Source organism: Schistocerca gregaria, chromosome X (assembly GCF_023897955.1).
Source record: "Schistocerca gregaria isolate iqSchGreg1 chromosome X, iqSchGreg1.2, whole genome shotgun sequence".
NCBI classification, from domain to species: Eukaryota; Metazoa; Arthropoda; class Insecta; order Orthoptera; family Acrididae; genus Schistocerca; species Schistocerca gregaria.
Window position 1 is genome coordinate 569011201 of NC_064931.1, and position 23477 is coordinate 569034677.

Below are 23477 nucleotides of genomic sequence, written 5' to 3' on the forward strand. Positions count from 1 at the left end.
ATAAGTGGATTATTTTCTATATCCTATATATTTTTGACCATTCAGTAAAGAATTTATGTTGGGTTTGCAACCATAATTTATTAAACTGATAGTTCGGTAGTATTTGCACCTGCCGGCATCTGCTTTCTTTGGAATTGGAATTATCACAGTCTTCTTGAAGTCTGACAGTATTTCACCTGTCTCATACATCTTGCACTTAAGATGGAAGAATTTTATCATGGCTGGCTCTCCCAAGGCTATCAGTAGTTCTGACAGAATGCCGTCTACCCCTGGGGCTTGTTTCCACTTAGGTCTTTCAGTGCTCTGTCAAATTGTTCTCTCAGTATCACATCTCCTGTCTCATCTTCGTCTGTGTGTTCTTCCATTTCTATTAACATTGCCTTCAAATTTATCTCCCCAGTATAAATCATCTGTATACTTTTTCCACCTTCCACCTTTCCCTTGTTTGCTTAGGACTGATTTTCCATCTGAGCTTTTACTATTCATACAGCTGCTTCTTTTTTCTCCAAAGGCTTCTTTAATTTTCCTGTAGGCAGTATCTATCTTCCCCTTTGTGAAATGTGCTTCTAAATCCTTACACTTGGCCTCTAGCCATCCCTGCTTAGCCAGTTTGCACTTCTTGTCAGTCTCATTTTTTAGGCATTTGTATTCCCCTTCACTCACTTCATTTGCTGCATTTTTATATGTTTACCTTTCATCAGTTAAATTAAATATCTCCTGTGTTATCCCAGCATTTTTGCTAGGTCTTGTCTTTTTACCTATTTGATCCTCTGCTGTCTTCGCTGTTTCATCTCTTAAAGTTACCCATTCGTCTTGTACTGTATTCCTTCCCCCGTTCAAGTCAACTGGTGCTTAATGCTCCCTCTGGAACTATCATTATTTTTAATTAATCCTAAAAATATGTAACTTTCATCATACTTCCTAAGTTTTTCAGTAACTGCTCTGGGTATACTTGTAGAAAAATCAGTTGACCTTACTTCTTTCAGATGATTTTATTGAAATCATTCTCATTACTACCATAATAGCCTTTAGGAAAAGAGCTGATTGTTGAGTCTGAAGCAGATGGGTAAAGTTCTATAGTAGAATGTGTTACTGGTTTTTTAAAGCCACGTCTCCATCCTTCCATCCTGCAACTAAATGCCAAAAATGGTTTTAAGACCAAAAATAAGTTTCTATTTTTAGCCTGAATAAAGTTTAAATGGTTACTTACATTGAAAGTATTATTAACAGCAGAATATTAACCTCAAAAAATATTAATGCAAAAAGGTGGAAAGATGGAGGGGAGGGGCTGGGGGTTCAAAGTATTACGTAGACAGTGATCATCATCATCATCATCATCATCATCATCATCTTCTCCTCCTCCTCCTCCTCCTCCTCCTCCTCCTCCTCCTCCTCCTCCTCCTCTTTTCTTCTGGTAAAGCGTGCAAAATTTTATTAAGTTAGAAGTAAACTGTATTTTTCTGTAACAAACAAACCTGCAGATATTATTCTTCAAATATATAGACTGAAGTTACAAAGCATAATATGGTTCACCTTTCTGATTATTGACGATAAAGTGATAGAGACTGCTGTGAGAGTAGATGACACTTGCGTTTTTCACAGCCCACTACAGTCGAGCCCTGTGCAGTCTTTCCCTCATTGTGAATTTTTTCCATCCAAGGTTGCCATCTGGTCTCCAATAAGTGCCGCCTTACTCTCTGCCATCGTCACATTTGTGCTGACTCTTCAAATCCATAATTAGAAGTGAGAGGTAGATGATAACATAAAAAATTTAAGTCACTTTCTCGAATAATATGAAAAAAAATTCACGTAAGTGTCTCTGAACCTTAATGTATGATATCCACAGCTTCTCAGGATTCTGTGGGACAGTTTTAGAGATGCTGCCTTAGAGGATTGAAGAACAGTTAATGCAGAATAGTGTACACTTTGTTTGCCACAATTGATTGATGAAATTGGGAGAAACAAGTGAAAATTTCACACAATTCCTCTCCATGTCAAACAGTTGATTATTTGATGGGAAAAAACACAGAATGACTGTATCATTGCTTGCATTCACTGATTCATCACCCAACATCTTATTTCTCTTCCCATACATCAAAACAAAAACTGCATGGACATTTATCAGAATCTGCAGAATCATTAAAAACTATATTTTTAAGGTACAGACATCAGAGTGGTAAATTTGTTTACTAGAATTTGTTCAGATCCTTAAAGTGCATAAATTTTAAAGGTGAAGACTTTGAGTAACAATAAAGTGGTTTGTACCACAAAAAAATTTTCTTTCATTGTGTTTGTAAAAACATAAAAAGCCACCCTTGTATGCACATTAACTAATATTGTGGGGATAGCTGCTTTTTAGAGCGAGTGTTGATGCTGTATTATGTGGAATCCAGAAATGGTGTTGTCATTTAAAGTGCTTTAAGCTTTAATCGGCAACCTGTGCTGTTAGTGCGATTTGAAGGTGTATTTGACAGCTCACTTAGGCAAGTGTGTGTGTGTGTGTGTGTGTGTGTGTGTGTGTGTGTGTGTGTGTGTGTGTGTGTGTGTGTTAAATCACACAGGCCTCTAAGCCTGTGTTAGAGCACACATGATACTGTTTCTCTCAGATTGTATTTGTTTATGAGGCGCATCGCCGAATAAGCATTAGTATGTTTTGGCATCTGTTATATATGTTTTCTGCAACAGTCAAACCTATAAATCGTGAACTTGTGCTTAAGCTGCCCCACAGACAGTAGCATGGACATAATTGTTGCTTCTGTGATTTGTGATCACAATGTAGTGACACTATTACTTCAGTCTGTGATGCTGGGAAAGTCAGTTGTATATTTCCTAGTAAAGTCGTTCCATAAATATAAATCATTATTTCATTTAAATGCATCACTGTCATATGTGACATAATTTTGTTAGATGGTTTAAATGCAATGATATTATGTTCTGTTACAGTGTACTGTTGAATCAATATCTCTGTAATTACATCAGCCTCAGCCAATGTATTTTATGAGTATGGCATTTGGAATATAACACTCTCTTTTTTATTGAGTGTTGGATGCAATAATGTGACCAAGTGCTTGAGATGACAGCAGTGCTGCTACATATAGTCCCTTCATCTTCATGTACATGATTACTCTGCAGCTCACAATTAAATTCTGGCAGAGGGTTCATCAAACCACCTTCAAACTACTTCTCTACCACTCCAGTCTCGAACAGTGCATAGGAAAAATGAACACTAAAATCTTTCTGTAAGATGTTTCCTTACTATGTAGGGGTCATCATGAAGTATTTTCACACTCTGAGGAGAAAGTTGGTGATTGAAATTCATTGAGAATATTCTGCCGCAATGAAAGACATCTTTGTTATAATGATTGTCACCCCAATTTGCATATCACACCTGTTGCACTCTCTCCCTTATTGAACGATAATACAAAATGAGCTGCCCTTCTTTAAACTTTTTCTGTGCCCTCCATCAATTCTGTCTGAGGCTGATTCCACACTGCAAAACAATACTCCAGAAGAGGGCGGACAAATGTAGTATAAACAGTCTCTTTGGTAGACCTGTTGCATTTTCTAAGTGTTTGCCAATAATATGCAGTCTTTGGTTTGCTTTCCCCGCGACGTTATCTCTGTGATTATTCCAATTTAAGCTATTGGTAATTGTAATATTTAAGTATTTAGTTGGATTTACAGCCATAAATTTGTGTTTTTCATCCTCTGACTGAAATTTAGTGGATTCCTTTTTGTAATTATGTGGATCGCTTCACACTTTTCACTATTTAGAGTCAATTGCCATTCTTCGCACCATACATAGATCATGTCTACATCATTTTGCAATTTGTTTTGACCCTCTGATGGAGTTTATAAAGTAGCAATTGACAGTATTATCTGCAAACAATATAGAGGGCTTTTCAGATTGTCTCCTAAATCATTTATTACTTGGGGAACTCCAGATATTATCTCTGTTTTACTCTATGACTTTCTGCCAATTACTATTAACTGTGACTTTTCTGACAGGAAATTGTGAATCCAGTTCCACAACTGAGACTATACTCCATAGGCACGCAATTTGATTAGAAATCGCTGGTTAGGAATGGCGTCAAAAGCTTTCTGGAAATCTAAAAATATGGAATGTGACTGGAACATCTAGACCAAAGGCCTTGCCTTCATTAAGTTATTTAAGCTGCTTCACTACACCAAGGATATCTACTTCTAAGTTTCTCATATTGGCAGTTGTTCTTGATTCAAATTCTAGAATATTTGCTTCATCTTCTTTGGTGAAAGGATTTTGGAAAACTGTATTAATGACTCTGCTTTAGTGGTACTGCCATTCATAATGTCACCATTGTTATTGGAGAGTGAAGGTATTGATTGTGTCTTTTGCTGGCGTACTTTTCATATAACCAGAATATCTTTCGATATTTTGCCAGATTCGTGACAGTGTTTCATTGTAGAAACTGTTAAAGGCACCTCGCGTTGAAGTTCGTCCTAAATTTTGAGCTTCTGTAAAACTGTACCAATCTTGGGATTTCTGCATTCTTTGAAATTTGGCATACTTTTTTTCATTACTTCTGCAACAACATTGTGACCATGTTTTGTGTAACTTGGGAGATTAGTACCATCTCTGATTAGTTTATTTGGTTTATATCTCTCAATTGCCATCAATACTATTTCTTTGAAATTAAACTATGTCTGGTCTACAATTACTATGTCAGATTGCAAAGAGTGGAGAGAGACTCTTAGGAAGGTGTCAAGTGAGTTTTTTATCTGCTGTTTTTAAATAGATGTATTTTGCATTTATTTTTTATGGGTTTTGATGTTACAGTATTTAGTCTTGCTACAAGCACCTTGTGGTCACTAATCCCCATATCTGTCATGATGCTCCCTATTTGCTCAGGATTATTTATTGCAAACAGTTCAAGTATGTTTTCACAATCGTTTACACTTCAAGTGGACTCCTGAATTAACTGTTCAAAACAATTTTCTGAGAACACATTCAGAACAGTTTCGGATGATGTTTTATGGCCATCAACAGCTTTAAACATCTATTTTTGCCGACATATCGGGGGTAGATTGAAGTTACCACTAAATATAATTGTATGATTGTGGTACCCATTTAAAATGGGATTCATGTTTTGCTTTAACACTTCAGCAATTAAGTCATTTGAGTTGGGGGGGGGGGGGGCGGAGAGGTTGATAAAAGGAATTAATTATTAATTTACTCTGGTTGTGAACTATAACCTCTACCCACACTAACTCACAGGAACTATCTACTTCAGTTTTACAACAAGATAACTACTTTTGACAGCAGTAAACACTCCAGCACCAACTGTATTTAATCTGTCCTTTATGAACACAGGTCCTTCATGAAAATTACAGCTGAACTTATTTTTGGCTTGAACCGGCTTTCTGTACCTATAGCGATTTGAGCTTCAGTGCTTTCTGTTAGCACTTGAAGCTCTGGTTGTTTTCGAGCACAGCTATGACACTTTGCAACTGCAATACTGATTTTTGCTAAGACTACCTTCCTTTGTTTGTCCTGCACCCCTTTTAGACTGACAGCCTTTCTGTAGTTTCCCAAAACCCTGTAACCTAAAAAATCACCTTGCTCCCTCCACACAGCCCATGCTACCCTTGGAGCCAATTCCTTTGTGTAGTGTGCACCCAACCTATTATGCAGAACCTGGAGGCCCACTACCCTATGGTGCAAGTTGAGGAATCTGCATCCTACACTGTCACAGAACCATATGAGCCTCTGGCTTGAACCCTGTACTCGGCTCTGTACCAAAGGACCACAGTCAGTTCTGTCATTGAGGCTACAAATGTTGTTCTGTCGACAGTGCTACAGATGATGATCTACGCCATCATATCTCGAGCAAGACTAACAGTCTTTACCATCTCAGCTAGCTGCACGAAACCAGAGAGAATCTCTTCCCATCCAAAGCAACACACATAATTAGTTCTGAGATGAGCCACCACCTGCAGTTGACTGCATCCTGTGTTCTTCATGGGATCCAGAAGCAGCCTTTCCACATCTGGAATGACTCCTCCCGGTATCCACACAGCATGCCCACTGGATTCCTTCTACTCCATGGCAGCTATACCCTTAATGGTCTCCATTACATGTCTAACATTTGGAGCTCCCAGCTACCAGTTATCCTACCCTCTGTGAATGCCCAGATCTTGCAGGCTGCATTACTTCCTCTGGAACTGGGCAAGTGACTGCATCTGGCTCAGGGACTTCATCAGCCACAGATAGCACCCGAAACCTGCTCGTCAGACGACCGGGGAAGGCCCTTTGATTGGCCTCCTGCAAAAATCTTTCACTGCCTACCACACCTTGGAGCAACCTCCCACTCGAGCACAAGTGAGGGATCAACTTCAGTGTGGGCAGTACCCATTGCGGTCAAATTACTGGACCGATTAGGGACATTTGGGACATGCTGTACATCCCACAGATCCTCGCACCCAGCCCCCCACAGTGATGCCCGCTGGCAATAGCCTCAAGCTTTGTGAGCAAAGCCAACACTGCCTGGAGCTGTCCACAAAGGGTCATTAACTCAGCTTGCATCTGAACACAGCAATCACGAACCCTATCCATACCAAAGATGGCAAAAGTGTACACTACATAGTTATTAGAATGCTAACCTGTGCCTAGTAAGCCCACAAACACACAAGAAATTAAAAAAGCTAAACAAGTATCCTCACAGAAACTGAAAATAAGTTTCTCCTGTTTGGAGCTTGTAAATATAATTTGCAAATAAATGGGGTACTTGCCTTTGTCTGCAGCAGCAGCAGCAGCAGTAGTGGAAGGTCCTGCCTCACTGATGGTCTAGCGGACTCTTCATTCTGTTGCACTTCCTTCCTTTCCACTCAGTGTGCCATGTAGATGATGATGATGACGACGACGACGACGAGGAGGAGGAGACATTTTTTAGTTCTTATGATGTAACAATTGTAATATAATTTAGTCATTTTTGTTCTAACCTTTTTTTTCACAGCACGGAGGTATCCAGATGCTTATCATCCGAGTTACCAGGATTATGAGCAGTATCCTCCGCAGCCTGAATACCCATACCAAAACCCAGCATATCCAGGTGGCTTTGCACCGTATGGTGATGCTTCCAACTATGTGGAACAGCCAGGTTACGTTGAACGGCCAACAACACCACCCAGTCCAAGTGAAAGAAGTGAATCGCCACCTTTGCAGCAGTCTCTTCAGCATGGTAATTTGTAATATGTTTTTAAGAATTTCATCCTTAGTCATGCAATGAATAGTGTAGGAATGTATTTTTCAGTTTTGAAACAAAAGTTTTAATGTGAAATCTGTAATTTTAAAGTTAAGTTCATTGTTATAAATGAAACCACAAATTTCACTTTCCACCACCCCTTCTTATATGTATGTAACCTCTGCCTTAGATTTTCTGTTGCCTGTTGTCCTTGTGGGTCCTTCTTTTTGTGATGTGCCGAAGCACCTGGACAATATAATGGCTCTGGATTTAGTACTTAATATATCTGAAATAATAAATAGTATCAGTGTGTAGTATGACAGACAATGAGTGCTTTACTTTATGGTTGCTGTTGCCAGTAACCAAATATGTACAGTTTTTCTTAATTAATGAGAACTCCAATTTTCCAGAACAATCAGTTACTAAAAGTAATGTGTACTAGTCTCTGGCAGGTCGCCTGCCTCCAGAGGTGCCTTACACTATTTGGAACATGTTGCATCCAGTTTTGTTTGGGCAGTGCACATGGTCCTTGTGATTTTGCATCCTGATAAGTACTTCAGATTTGGCACCGCAGTCGCTTGCTATTAGTAGCTGTGTTGATACTGGAGCACTTTGCATCAGCAAATCATTGGAGATCCTTGTGTATTTTGAGGACATAAATTTGATGTTACTCTGCTGGCATCACATTTATATAATACAAGTAACTGATGAACAGTTGCCAATGAGAGACAGGGTGGAGCTGAATCCGGAGTATATCAAGGATTCCTGACTGGAAAATATTTTAATTTGAAGTAGTACTGGCAAAGGTGCAATATTCTGTTTAGATGTTTCATGAAGTTGTAGTCTCAATAAAGAAACACTGTGCATATTAGGTTCCTGCAGTGTAATAATATACATTGATTCAATATGCTGTAAGCAGACGTCAGTCAGCGACCCCATACACAGGTACTGGTCCGCTATGCAGCGGAAATTGTTTATTCGTTTGTGCATTTGGTCAGGCTCACATGAAGCAGTGTGGAAGGCTCTTGTTCCATTTAGCTAGGGCAAATTTAAATTGTGCAGTTAAAGAAAGTGTTTAAAATTACACTGGTGCATTATACATGTTGAGATTTACTGTGCAGTATCAGTGCAGCATGGAAGATCTGTGACAAAACCTGGTCACTTTCATACTAATAGAGAGCAAAAACCAGTCCACAGCAGTTTAGGTTTGCCGACATGGTAGCTCAGCGTGTTCGGTCAGAGAGCCGGTTGGCCTCTGTAATAATTAAATAAAACTGAGTGGAAGGATCAACAAACGAACTTGAATGGATCTCATGTGACGTCTACAATGACCAAACACAATGATAAACAAGAAACAAATGCAAAAAAATCTCAGAATGTTGAAGAGGATTGCACAAAAAACCCTAGCGAATGACGTGTTAATTCAGTCGCAGTTGGATGTGAGATGTGTAGAATGGACTTCTTTTCAGAAGACAACTACCAAACCTCTTAGTCACTGCCAAGTGTATGTAAGGATGGTGCAAATTATACCAGAACTGTCCATAATGAGCTGGCAGTAGTTAGAAATTAATAATATGTGTCACTCTTCACCTTTATTTCCAGTGTATGGGAGATACCCAAAGGGGCTTGTGTGTTGGAATGATTATCTCCTACCATTAAATGTGGAGATAGCTCTGCTGTGATGTTTTTCAACAGTTTCATGGTGACCTATTGATATTATAGTTTCCAGTGTGGAATTATGGCCAAGGATTATAAGGACATTAAAGCTGACAGAGTGTATATAGTTTCACAGTTAATGTGTTGTAACTAGAACATATTTTGCTGAGTGATGATGTCTCGTATCATTGTTTGAATGAATTGTGTGAATTTTCTTTGTATTTAAAAGCAGTTCTTTGCTTCAGTGTCAATTGCTGCTCGGTTGTTTGATTCTGTCATACCAGCCAGTGAAACTTTTATCCCTTTGTGTATGTTCTCATGTTTGAAGTTATCGCTGCCGTTAAATATCTCTTTTGATTGCAAAGCTGATAAATCTGATGGCATGGTCATTATTCCACTCACATCAATGGTTTCTTTCAGCTCTTGAGTGCGGTCTTCCAGACTTGGTATTCATATTGCCAATGTAGAGTTTGCAGATGTTATTCAGAATGGCACCTACTATCAGTTCCAGTTCTGGACAGAACTCTTCCTTAACTAATGGAAGAGTTTCTTCCATAGGCACATGACAATACACAATACATTCTTTTGTATCTGTCATTAATAACAAAATTCTAGGGATCACAGCTATAAACAGTTGATATGTTAGTGATCACAGTCTTGCTCACACATAAACCTGAATGAATGCTTGCGTAAAGGATAGTCAGGTACTCAATTTCCATGGTGCCTGTGTAATCCCAGTGAATGTCCTTCCGAAGGATATTGATTTGCTTGAGCAGTCAGATGCATTCCCAGCTTTGTATAAAACTGTAGCCATTTTATGCTAACAATTGTACACATTTTCCCTACATTCACCATATTTAGTGTCGCGTAAATCCCATGCTTCCTTGCCATTTGTTTACCACTACCAAGGTTTATACGATGGAATGACAACCCCTAATCCAGAGGACCATGGTTTAGATTTTGCAGTCACTTTCAACTAGGTGAGCTGCTTTCACTACAGTGAAGATGTTCATCATCTCTATGTTTGTATTGTTTGTGCATGGGAGATTCTTGACTTCCCTCCTAGCATCCATATCCACCACCTAGGAATTCTCCCCCAGGAGGTTATAGGCACCATCAAGGATGATATTATATCCCGCAATTCATGAATTTATGAAAACATATGGATGCTGCATTTCTTATTTTTGAAACCACTTTCATTTTACTATCGTAGAGAAGATCAATAAATACGAGGTCTGTTCAGAAGATAACCAAACTTAATTTTTTAAACTTCATTATTAATTGTGCAGATTATTGGTCTTTCTCCCCTTCAAAATACTACCCTCCCTATTCATACACTTTTTCCCAGTGATGTTTCCATTTCGCAAAGCAGCCCTGGATACCTTCATTTGAGATGGCCTTTAAGGTCAATGAGAATTTTCTTTTATGTCTTCAGTATTCTGAAAACAGCATCATTTTGGCACTGATTTTAATTTCGGAAATAAGAAGAAATCTCAAGGAACCAGGTCTGGTGAGCAAGGAGGCTACAGGAGGACAGTCTGATTTTTGGCACAGAACTGATGTATTTACAGAGCTTAGTGTATGGACACAACATCACGTGCAACAACCTTGAGTTGTCTCGCCCCAACTCTCATCTCTTTTTGCAGATTTTGTTTCATGTAACCATTTAGACATGCCTTGATAGCACACGCATTTCACTGTTTCACGAAGAGGCCAAGGACCTCTTTTTTTTTCCTTTGGATAAAGTGGTGGAGTGAACTGCAGCTGCTCTGCAAATCAGCAAACGATCAGTGATAAGAAGCTCCAAGGAGAAATTCACAAAAGAAGGCTCAGGCTAGTCATCAAAATTGGAGGCGCCTTGAAAATAGGGTCACGAATCTCAACTCTTTTCTCAAAGGTGCAATTTGTCATCAGATATATGCATAATATTTGAGAAAGGAGTAGTCAACACCCAAAAAGCCACGTGCTACCTTTGTAGCAGTGGACCTATTTCAGGATAGTAAATAAGACTTGTAAACTAGTAGTAAAAAAGTTAGGATTCCACTGTGAATCCATTTCTGGCCACAAGTTGTCAGTGGAATGCCAAGATATTGCAGCATGGTGATGGCACGTTCATAGAGAATTAGTATGGACAAAATTGATGATATTTTTTGGTTAGATGAAACATGGGTGAATGCAGGGCTCCACTTTTAAAAAAAAAAAAAAAAAAAAAAAAAAAAAAAAAAAAAAAAAAAAAAAAAAAAAAAGCTGGACAAACAATACCATCAGCAGTAGTATGGTAGCTCCAATCGGCAGAGTAAAAAGAATAATTTTAGCACATGCCAAAAATTCAAAAGGTTTCATTTCTGGTTTTTTACTGGTCTTCACTTCAAACAAGACCTCAGGCTACCACAAAGAGAAGAGCCACAATACTTTTACAAAATGGTTTGAAGAGACTGTGCTTCAAAACTTAATGAAAAACTCCATAATTGTCATGGATAACACTCCATATCGTTCGGTTTTATAAGACAAGGCATCCACAAACGAAGGAAAAAAAGAGATTATTTTCTGGTTAGAGAAGCGTAAGATACGATTTGACAGCACCTTGACAGCAGCAGAATTATTATAACTTGTGTTGCAATACAAGTCGAAGAACCCTGATTACATTGTGGATGAAACAGCAAAACAAATGTGGACACAAAGTGCTCAGTTTGCCTCCCTACCATTGCCACTTCTAAGCAGTAGAACTGATTTGGGCTCAGGTTAGACACCAAATTGCTGCAGAAAATAAAAACCTTTTCTTGACTGAAGTGAAACAGCTTTTGAAGAAGGTTGTTGAAAAAGTGACACCAGAAAACTGGCAGAAGGTAGTGGATCATGTGAAAGGAGTGATACAGGAAGCATGGAACAATGAAGGTCTGTTAAACAATGCATCCTTGACTTGATAATATGTCACTTTGAGCAGAGACACTGATAGCTCCACTATGACTATGACTCTGAATGAAGTGGCATCTTCCCACTGTCTGATTAGTATGTAGAATATAGTGGACTTTAATGAATGTCTTATCTCCATTAAATTGTGTGTGTGTGTGTGTGTGTGTGTGTGTGTGTGTGTGTGTGTGTGTGTGTGTGTGTGTGAGAGAGAGAGAGAGAGAGAGAGAGAGAGAGAGAGAGAGAGAGAGAGAGAGGCTTCATTTTGATGAATTTTTATTTCCTGCTGGGAAACTAAGGAATACTATTCAACCAGCTCCACCGAGCGAGGTGGCGCAGTGGCTAGCATACTGGACTCGCATTTGGAAGGATGACGGTTCAATCCTGCTTTCGGCCATCCTGATTTAGATTTTCCGTGAATTCCCTAAATTGTTCCAGGCAAATGCCAGGATGATTCCTTTGAAAGAACACAGCCGACTTCCTTCCATAATCTGATGAGACCGATGACCTCGCTGTTTGGTCTCCTTCCCCAAACAATCCAACCCAACCCGCAACCAGCTCCCCTCATCTCCTTATTTAGACACCAAGAAGTCATTTCATGTGTGTAGTATTTTCCAAGATATGCAGAGATAAGAAGGAAACTTTTCCAGGCATGAAAATTTCTCCTGTTTCAATCACCAACATAACACTAATCCTAAATAAAATTTAGAAAATATTATTGACGTGCTTACAAATAACACTGAGAGTGATACTATACGTAAATTTCAGAATTTTTATTTCATTTTTATAGGGTATAGAGACTAAACTTCATACTTATTACAAGCTAAATACTGACACAATTGCATGAAAATGCCACTTTCAAAAGCAGATATGTAGGAAACGCAGTGCAATATGAAAATTTTAAAAGATTTTTATCCAAGCAAGATATTTTAGTAATCAGCAAAGAAAAAGTATGGCTGTGAGAGCATTAGATTTTGAGATATGACATGAGAAGTTTGAAGCTGTTTACAAATGGGAAAATTTAATCTGTTTCAAAAAAATTCATGTAGCTCTTTCCCTAATTAAAATTAAGTACAGATTTTTGACTCACCAAGAGGTCTACATCATATCGGAATTTGAGATGTTTTTACTTGGTTTTTGGTAAAGATAGAGGCTTTAAAATGATTTTCTATCACAGTGGAGAGTGATACACTGTGGCAGCTGCCTGTAGACTGTATTTAATGCAACAACATTGCAACTTTGGAGCTTAAATATAGAGTGACAGCTACTTTAAATCAGACTATAGGTTGACTGGTGCCAGTCCCAGTGACATTTAATTCTAGGTTTAGCTAAACAGAACTCTGTAGAACTACCTGGAAAGGCTTATATTGATAAAACATGTAAAATGTCTGTAATGGAAAAATATTATTCATTTATGGTGAATGGTGACCTGGCGATTTTCTATTAGACAGAAAAAAATGATCAAATGTGTCTATATTGCCAAATAAAACTTATTTTATTTACATGTTTACAAAATTAAAAGTACTTTGTAGTAACCATAAAGTGTAGTCAATAAGTTAATTTTGTTGATGGTCCTGTCCTTTGTGTAGGGAAGAAAGTAAATATGATAGAGAAGAAGATGTGTGTAAAATCGTTACAGAATTAACCTGTATCGACTAATACCTATAATCTTCCTACATTTAATTTTCATATAAACTGTTTATGGCACTAATAATGCTATGCTGAGCCTCCGTATTAACATAAGAGTGTATGCTGAAAAGTAATGCCTCTGAATTTTTTATTTGAAAACTCTTAGAGCTTATAAATAAAGCATGTTATTAACATTCTGCATCTTAATTCTTCATTTGTACAAATTTGCAATCCTCTGTTTTTCCAAATTGTTGTGGGTAACATGGCGATGTGTAACATAACAATGTTGGCACATGAGAAACAGTTGTAATTGAGTTTCAAATTTGAAGAGTTTGTCCACACATGAAGCACCCTCTCTTTCACTACGGCAATGCCAGACCACACACGAGTGCTGCGACAATCTGATGCCTTGGGTTCACTGTCATTGATCATGCTCATACAGTCCTGACTTGGCCCTATCCGATTTTCGTCATTTTCCAGAACTGAAATAGCACCTTTGAAGACTTCCCATTGTTAGTGATGAAGCAGTGCACACAAAGGTGGTGATGTGGCTTCATCAAAAAACTCAAACCTTCTACACTGACGTCATCAACAAACTATTCTCTCGTTGGAAGAAATATGTTTGTCAGCAGGATGACTATGTTGAGAAATAAATACAAAGACATGAAGAATAAAGACATAGAATGTTAATAAAGTTTGTTTTATGTAAAAAGCTTGAATAATTTTCCCATTAAAAATTTGGAGGCATTACTTTTGAACAGGCATTCTTTTTCTTAATTGACACAGTAGAAAAATATCAATTATGAAGTGACAGAGATTATTAATTTTTTTCATGGAATGCAGAAACAACTCATTTAGTAAATATGGTCATGTGAAAAGAAGAAAGTGGTATATTTGGTAGTGATGCCAGTGACAGTGGAAAGAAACAGGGGGCGATTCTAGACCATGCAGAACTAGTAAAAAAATTATAAAAAGAAAAGGAAGAGGCAGAATTCTGAAATTCTCTTGGATAACACTGGTATAGGTTGTCATAAAGTACACTGTAGATTTCATCATTTGTGCTTCAATTCAGAACATATGTAGGGCATCAGTCTGATTAGGTTTTTGTTTCTGGTGTCGCAATACTAGTGCCTGTGTTAATGTTTTGGAAACAAAAAAATGCAAGTACCAATCAGTGTGCCTGTGTATTATTATAACACTTCATTTGTTCATTATTAACTATACACCACTTAAACGCCACTGTTCTGTTGCTCTTCAGAAACTCTGGATGAAATGTAGCATACCTGGCAGTGTGAAGCCAAGATCAGTATTCTGGGAGGTGACAGACATGGCTATTTGAAACAATAATGTTGTTATGAACATGTGCTCTACATTGGGAAGTCCAAGACAAATGTCTATAATTGTTTAGCATTGTTATGAAATAGTTTTATTTTATTGTTTATTTGAATATTTCAGTTGTTTACTATTTGTCAGCTTACAATTTGCAGCAATTCACAATATGTATTCCCAACGGTCACTGTCAGATTCAGTATATCTTCGTTTATTGCACTGCATTCCTTAATGCATCTCTATGCTACTGTAAGAGAGCACCAGCGAACATGGCACAGTGCTTCAGGTCCAGTGTGAATTCTGAAAGAATGGAGTTCATACTCCCATCTGGCCGTCCACCTGTAGATTTTCTATGTCTTCCCAAAATTACTTAAGGTAAATACTGAGGTGTGTGTGTGTGTGTGTGTGTGTGTGTGTGTGTGTGTGTGTGTGTGTGTGTGTGTGTGTCATCACATTGTTAACAAAAATTTAACAGTTTTGGCTTCTGAGTTCATTTTGGCCAGATAGTGCTATTGGCCTCGGCCCCAACCAATTCACCAATTAATGAAAGTGTGCATGAGATATTACCTTATACTTGTAGTAGTGTGTGGATGATCTCTACAGTTCTGGACCACCTTAAGTTCCGAGTGACCAACAAGGCACTAGCTGTTCTTCTTATAACACCTTTCCCAGAGCAAAAGCAAGAAACAGTGTCCTGTCATTTGTTACTCAAAAATTCCTGTGAAAAAAGCCGGTGTTCGTGAAATATGTTCTAGTTTGAAAACTGTTTGGAAAAGATCATTTGTTTATATGGACTTTTGTGCTTGAACTGTCAAAATTTTCGTTTCCTAGACTACTGATCTCCTTCATAGTATGTGTTGGCTTGGGCTTGGGCATTGGTGTGCACTTGCAAGTTTTTCCCTATTTATGATTGTAGTTTCATTTTGGAAATCCTTTTCTGCCTGCATTATTTGAAATTTTTTAATGAACAAGTGACCAGATTAAAAAATATGTATTATCGTGACAGTTGTTGCTGCTCTACAACAGAGCTCTGAATGGTACTAGATCATCAGCAGTGGGAGATATACCTTCTTGTGCTGCAAAAAAAATTTTTTTTGAAGAATGCATTGTAGTGTGTAAAACATAATTTTGTTGTTAAGCTTGAAACTGTAACTGTCAGTCTTCAGAGCTTTATGGAGACTGCATTTGATCAGACCTGAACTGAATGTATCATTATAAAAAATAAGATTTTGACTGAAAATGCAATAGTTTCACCCTGAAGGGAAAAAAATATTGAAATTACACCAAATTATTTGTGATGGAAGTTCTTCTGGCACACTTGGAACATCATTTGATACAATATGCATTGACACTTTGTCTTTTAGGTACCTTTAACTTACATAAGTAGTTATTAAAGTCTGTAAAATTTTCACACTTCCACATATTTCATTACAAATTTCAGATTATTTGCGGAAAGGAGCTCCTTATTCCCAAGCGGGGTACGATGAACTGGACTCTGCATTAATGCCTGGTCGTCAGGAACATTACCGAATAACGCCTTCGCCTGGTGCACCTGTAGATAGATATGGTATGTTTCATTCTTTAATGTCATGGATGTAACTCACATTTTATATCTTAAAATGATAAACTGCATTTGACGGGAAGAAGGAGGGTGGAAGACATCAATGTCTTGTAGATAGTGGAAAAGGTGTCATTCATTCCACAACTTTTCTTGACATCTTAAGTTCTTTGCATAATGAAACTTCTAAAATGGTTACACAAAATTCTTTTATACTGGTGGTGTATTTCACAAAACTTCAACAAAATATGGAAGCAGTTAAGTGATGAATTGTCTTGCTGAAATTGTAGGTCGCCGAGAGTGTGCTGTAGGCAGACAGATGCACATAATGAGACACTATATTCTAGTACTCTAGAGACAGACATTGGTGAATGTGATCTCATGAAAACACCCTGCATTGCCTTCACTGCCTGCCTGAATGATGCCCTGCTTTAAAATGGAATTTTATGTGTCCATTGGGTAGAGAGGTCCGAAATTAGTCTTGTGCAATATTATTGATATTTATTCACAGGGAAGGCTCCGAGGGGCAAACGATTCGCCTCGGATGACAACGTCCAGTTGTGCATACGGAACTAGTTAACATTGCACACCCGGGAATCTTATGAGACAGCCATTCACCGCTTTGTGTCTCAGTGGGACAAGTGTCTCAACAGCCAGGGTCAGTACTTCTGACATACATGTACTGTTTCTGTAATTATGGCTCCGGCTCATTTCTTTTTGAACACCCCTTATATAACTTTGTGGGTGGTCTTGGGAGATGCAAGAGGCTATTTGCAGCAATTTTATCATATGTAGGCTAGATGGAAGGTCATACAAATATAGCAAAATACAGAATGACCTGCAGAGAATTGGCACTGAGTATATGAACTGGCCATTGACCCTCAACACAAAAATACAAATGTAACATATTTAACATAAAAAGGCTAAAAGACCTATTTTTTCTAAATTTCAGAAGTGGTGATAAGTCATTGGAAACAGTCACAGTGGTGAAATATCCAGGAGTATATATAAACTGTAAAATAATTAGGGGTGCATCTGGAACAATCTGATGTGGGCTGAGATATGGCTAGCCTAACATTCAGTTGAAGGAAAAATAAATTCATCTATAGTGAGGTTTATTACAAAGCCCTTTTTCCATCTGTTCTTGAGTATTGCTCACCATTTTGTACTCCATGCAAGATGGGATCCATACAGGGTATAGAGGAGGTCCAAAGGAGGATTGAAATATTAATCACAGGTTCCTTTATTCAGAATGAAAACATCACACACACTCGTTGTACTCCAGTGTCAGACACTGAAAGAGGAACATTTCACACCATAGGGAGACTTGTTAAAAGAATGAATGCCCCAAGAAGAGTCAAACAGTGTATTACTTCATTCCACATATATTTTTAGAAATGATTGTGCTGGTGAAATAACAGAAATTAAACCTTTTCCAGTTGTTTATGGACAGTAGATCTTTCCATACACCATTTGTGGATGGAGTATTGGAGGGGTTAAGGGAGTTGATAGTAGTACACAAGGTACTCTTTCCCCCATGTCCTGTAAGTTGACTCCATCTCTGTTTCTTCAATTTTTTCACCATCAGAACCATTTGTTGTCTTCACGATTTGCCTCGCACAGCTCAGCTGTACAGACACAAATTTTAGGGCTCTGGATGCTGCTTCAATTTTCTGATCAGTCACTGGAATTGTCCTTATCTTCTTCTACAAATATTCTGTAAATTACACCAACCAGTTGTATGATTCAATGTGAAAATCATCAGAGATGGTTATTTACTCCATATGTCTACACTCTGTGCATATGTGGTTTCAGATTGTCATAAACTATTTTTGATGTAACCAACCTTCTCATGCTCTTTTCATATGTATATGTGGATTTAACATTGAAAATATACAAGAAATGAAAAACCACAGTAAAGTCTGAGGCAGACCATGCATTACCATTAATGAAATTTTGTTTTTTTGGTGTATTGGTACATTTTGAAAAGAGTTGAAATATTGTGGTGCCATTAAAATCTTAGTTTTGCTAGTGGAAATTGTCTAAAGCTGATGATTGATAAGGAGTCTTCCTCATTTTCAGTAACTAAGAAATGTTTGACTGAACTGAAAGGTGTTCACGTGTCTTTTAAACATACAGCTGAAGAACATCCCAAAGAGCAACCATAGATGAAGCAGTCGAGAAAGGCCAGATTGTTGTATTTGACAGTAAACATTAGAAGTGTGTGTAAAAAGAGCTGATGCATATGCATACTGGAAGAGAGTAAAGAACATTTTTCATGAAGAATTATCTATGAAAAAGCTTTATGCAGTATGGGTTCTATGTTGTACACTGACCAAAATCAAATTTTCTGAGCTGTATTTTGACAATTTTAAAAACAATCCAATCAGTTGGGTTCATTGATTTGTCACTTTGAACAAGATGTGGATTAACCACTTCATAATAAACAAAAACCCAATCAAAACAGTGGGTGTAAGCCACTGGTTGTGCACCAGAAAAGGCAGTTAGTTTCATATTCCTGTAAAAGTTTTTGTCAGTGGTTTCTAGAATGCAAAACATTTTTTCGTGCTCTCTAAAGAATACAACAAGAACCAGCGTATGCTGTGCACTTCTTGTGGCCCAACTAGATTCAAAAAGTATATGAGAAACAACATGATTTGTAGAAGAAAAACTTTCCACAGTAAAAGAATGAAAATGAGTGATTTGGAATATTAATTGTTGGAACATTCATGATATTCACCAGATCTGATGCCCTTTGACTTCCATCTAGTCCTGTATTCAAAGAAATTTGTGGGTTGCAAACATTTTGGGTACAGGGAAGAACTTACGAGAGCAGTTGTAGATAGGTACTGCACAGACCTTTGTCAGAATTGCAGTTCAGGCACATAATTTACCCACAGAAAATACACTGGAGGAAGTACATTGACTGAATAACTGTGTCAAAAATTAAGTTCATTTTGCCTTAAAAAAATCTTTCATTGCCAGGCTGAGCAGTTTTCTTCTTACCCTCAATTTGCTCGTTTGCCTGAACAATACATAGCATGGTGAAATTTTTGATGCACACATTATTCTTGGAGGCATAACTGCTTAAAATGTTTGTTTTTCTTTGTACTTTTTATGGACTTTCCTCCCTCTGTTTTTAAACTGTCACGGCATTACGTGATGCGACTGGATAATTGTTTTGAAATACGTCCTTCAATTTCTGGCATTCCTATAATAAACTCAGAGATTTCATCCAGTAGCTTCATATGTAGATTGTTCATTCTCAGCTGTTCCAAACTGCCTGTGCATCAGGTGATAGAAAGATATTCCCAAACATATATTTAGTTACAATATTTTCCTTGTAAATAAAAGAAAGGCCAACTTGCTTAAAGGAAAAACTAGTTTTGTTTGGCACTGAATTCTGTGTATTATCTTTACAAAGAATATTTTTTAGTAAAAAATTAAGAGAATAAAATAAAGGGGGAAGTGCTCATAATATCCATACAGTAAAATGTGATTGATAGAAAAGGTAACCTCTCACAATAGAGTTGGTGTTTTGAGCAGTTGATAGTCATGTAAACATGATTTAAATAGTTACTAACCTTTCTGACAACATTCTTCAGTCTGAGGAAAACTATAATCCAAAAGCTTTGCAACTAATTTAGTCTTTTTTGAGTGTCTTTGGAGCACTCAACACACTAGTTATTTAGGCGACCAACGCCTCGATGTTATAGCATAGTCCCATTTCTTTGGCCTTATTTTTGATAAAAAGCTGACATGGCTGCCCCATATTCGCCACCTAAAGACTACATGCATGCGCGAGCTTAATGCTCTCTGCCTCCTGGCCTACACATCTTGGGGTGCAGACTGTACCACTCTTCTCCACCTTTACCATGCTCTGGTCTTGTCCAGACTAGATTATGGTAGTCACGTTTATGGCTTAACGGCTCCTTCTGCTTTGAAACTACTTGAACCTGTTCACCATTGTGGGGGTGCACCCAGCTGATAGTGCCTTTTGCATTAATCCCGTTGACAGTCTCCTCACAGAAGTGGGGATTCCCCCTCTACTCTCGGTTTTTTACGCAATTGCTGTTCGCCAATTCCCTGACCATCCTGTGTACCCTGTCCCCTTTGCAAACGTGGGATGTCTCCCTCTTGGCACCTGCCCACAGGTGGGATAGCTGGTTGGCATGCGTCTTACTTCACTCTTGTTGGGATCTCTATCTCCACTTACAGGAAAGAACCCTGTGTATTTGCTCCCATGATGCCTAGACCACAGATTAGGGCAGACCTGTTCCAGGGTCCTAAGATCTCTGTCACCCCTACGGTTTTACAGCATCTTGTACATGCCATCCTTGCAGAGTTCCAGGGTGCCATTATCTTCTGCACTAATGGTTCTAAGACAATTGATAAGATGGGATACATTTTCATTTTCCCATCTGGCTTATAACACCATTTATTGCTGAGATCATGTATTGTGTTCACAGCAATGTTTCTAGCCATTCACATAGCCCTCCAGTTTGTTTCCCAGGCCTCAGACCAAAGTGTTTTAATTTGCTCAAACCCAATGAGCAGCTGGTAGGCTATCGACCAATGCTACTCTCGTCACCATTAGGTCTCTGCTATTCATGACCTCCTCTCTGCCCTTGGCCGTACTGCCTGCTCAGTTGTCTTTCTCTGGGTCCCAAGTCATGTGGGCATCCAGGGAATGAACTGGCTGACTGTTTGGCTAGAGAAGCATTATCTTTCATGATCCCAGTTGCAAATTTGTGGTAAGTCCAATCTCTCTTTCCCCAAAAATGGAATGACATCTGGTGCGCCACTGCTCATAGTAATAAATTCTGCACAATCAAGGAGTCTACTGCAGTTTGGCACTCTTTCTTCCACTTCTCTCAGAGTGAGTCCACTGTTTTATGCTGTCTACGAATTGGCCATACCAGGCTCACCCATTGTTTTCTCTTTCATAACGAACCACCTACTCAGTGTGGTTGTGGAGCCAGACTGGTGGTACCTCACATATTTGTGGAATGTCCCCTTCTTTTTGCCCTTTGTGCTAAGTATAGTCATCCTGATTCCTTAATTTTAATATTAGCAAATGATTCATTGTTGGTTGAACTGGTCCTTAGTTTCCTCCGTGAAAGTGGCTTTTATATCCAGCAGGGGCAGGGTGATTGTGGTTGGAACCTCTCTGCATGTCTTGTCTGTCAGGGACCCCCCTCCCCCTTAGAAAGACAGCCCCTTTTTTGCAGTTTTTAGATTTGGTCTCACCTTCTATGCCTTTTACTGTGTGTGTGTTTTAACTTCATTATTTTATAATTTGACTCCCCTGACTGGATCCATCCACTTTTAACGGACCCTCTTTCTTCTGTGACTGACTTGCAGGACTGCTTGGTCCCATATACCCTCTCAATTAATTAATCAATCAGTCAACACCCTAGCTATTTGATGAGTGATTATCTTTACTCGTCCCATTATTTGTATTCCATTCAAGACTTCTCAAATTATATTAATTACATTTTCTGATTATTTTTCACATTCCTAGGAGTGGAATTAATGTGGGAAGAGAAGAAGGTGTGAAGAGCTTTAGAAAATTTTGCCATTGCTTTGCTTTTTTATCTCAAGCAGTGTTTAGTAGTTCTAGCTACAGTGCTTGTGGCACATAATGCAATAACGTTTTCTTTTTAACAGTTCTTTCAGTTTGCAGAAAGGAATTACTTGTAATTGCTCCATTAGTTTAGTATCAGTAGTTTGTCTTTTCAATACACTCATCCAAATGACGTAAGGTGATTTCTATACTACTCTATTATTCATAAAGATTTTGTGGGAAAACCACCCACTAGTGGCTCCTGTGTGTTTTCTTGACAAACACCATATGCACCACTTTGTTGAACCAGAGCAGCATGGTGACATCATGTAACAAAAATGTTGCCCAAAGTGAGTAAAGAGGAGGGTTACTTAAGTTAATTTTCTTAAACCTTATTGTTACAAGAAATAACTGTAGAAGGTAGTCAACAAACGAAAGATGTGTGAGACTATATTTGCATACAGGAAAACCACTCCATAAGTCAGGAGTTTTGTTTCACAGGTGGATGAAGGATCAGTTTATGCATGTTTAACTGTTGTAAGAGTCGATATATTGTCATTTTTGTCACGTGCCATTATTTTATGCAGAAATTATTGTTTATTTCCTGAGGATGCACAGAAGGACAGTCTTTCATGATTCATTATGAATTCATTAGCAAGGTCTTGTAATTTTTTTTTTATTAAACCTAACTGTTGGGAAGCTTTGACTGCCACCTAGTGTCACTCCAGTGCTTCTGATGGTTTTGTGAACAGAATAAACCATCTTAATGCTAACAGTTTATGGTTTTCATGGGTTTTAATGCCTGCAAACTAATTTATTTTGTGGGATTAAGTTGTCATATCAAAATTGATAGTTCTTCATTTACAATGTCAGGTATGGATGTTCTGTTTGTCTAGGCTTTCTCTGTACTTTCCTGTACCTAAATTTGAGTACATAAGGAAAAATTCTGAGGTTTTTAATATGAATTCATGTTGTGTTTGCTGATGTGATTCACACTGGTTATTTGTTTCTCACAAACAGAAATAAGTACCCAATTATAATTCATAGCATTTGACCACCTTAATCATGTTTCCCACAATTCAACAACACTTTTCAAGTGAGAATGCTTACATCATCAGGTTGTCAACATTCATAACATATTTTCAGTGTTTTAAGCATATGTGCCCAATGTTGACAATCTAATAATGATAGATTCTCTCTTGAAACATGTCGCTAAATTGTATGAAATATGCTTAATATGTGTGAATGCTACCTATTATAATAGATAAAGTATAAAACTGCTACATCACATCCAGTATATAAGTAGTATGAAGTAAGATCACATTTACTTTTCAGTACATGGAGACTTGATTTGCATAATTTGATAACATCTGTCATACGTTGCCCTGAAATCCAGTATTCCATATGCAGCAATCCCTTAAGACAAACTTGGTTGCTGAGGTTTCTTCTTAATCTTGCTTTGCATGGCTGTTACCAACATTTTGTTTGATTTTCAGGACCCAAACTAATAGATGAAATTAAAGTCTTCAGCCCAAGTACAAAGAGTGATAATGCAAATTGCAGTAGTAGTGATTTGGTTGGATGATTGACTGTAAACAAGTGACCATAT

General features: G+C 38.0%; 1 protein-coding gene across 17 annotated transcripts in view; it reads left to right on the forward strand.

The window, feature by feature from the left end:
* The window catches only part of LOC126299340 (catenin delta-2), a 468367-nt gene that overhangs the window by 368957 nt on the left and 75933 nt on the right, over positions 1-23477 (forward strand). For all 17 annotated transcript variants that reach the window (XM_049991178.1, XM_049991175.1, XM_049991184.1 and 14 more), the window contains 2 exons: positions 6993-7217; positions 16186-16311. In XM_049991178.1, coding sequence (XP_049847135.1) covers positions 6993-7217; positions 16186-16311 — 351 coding nt within the window. The remainder of the gene's footprint in view (positions 1-6992; positions 7218-16185; positions 16312-23477) is intronic.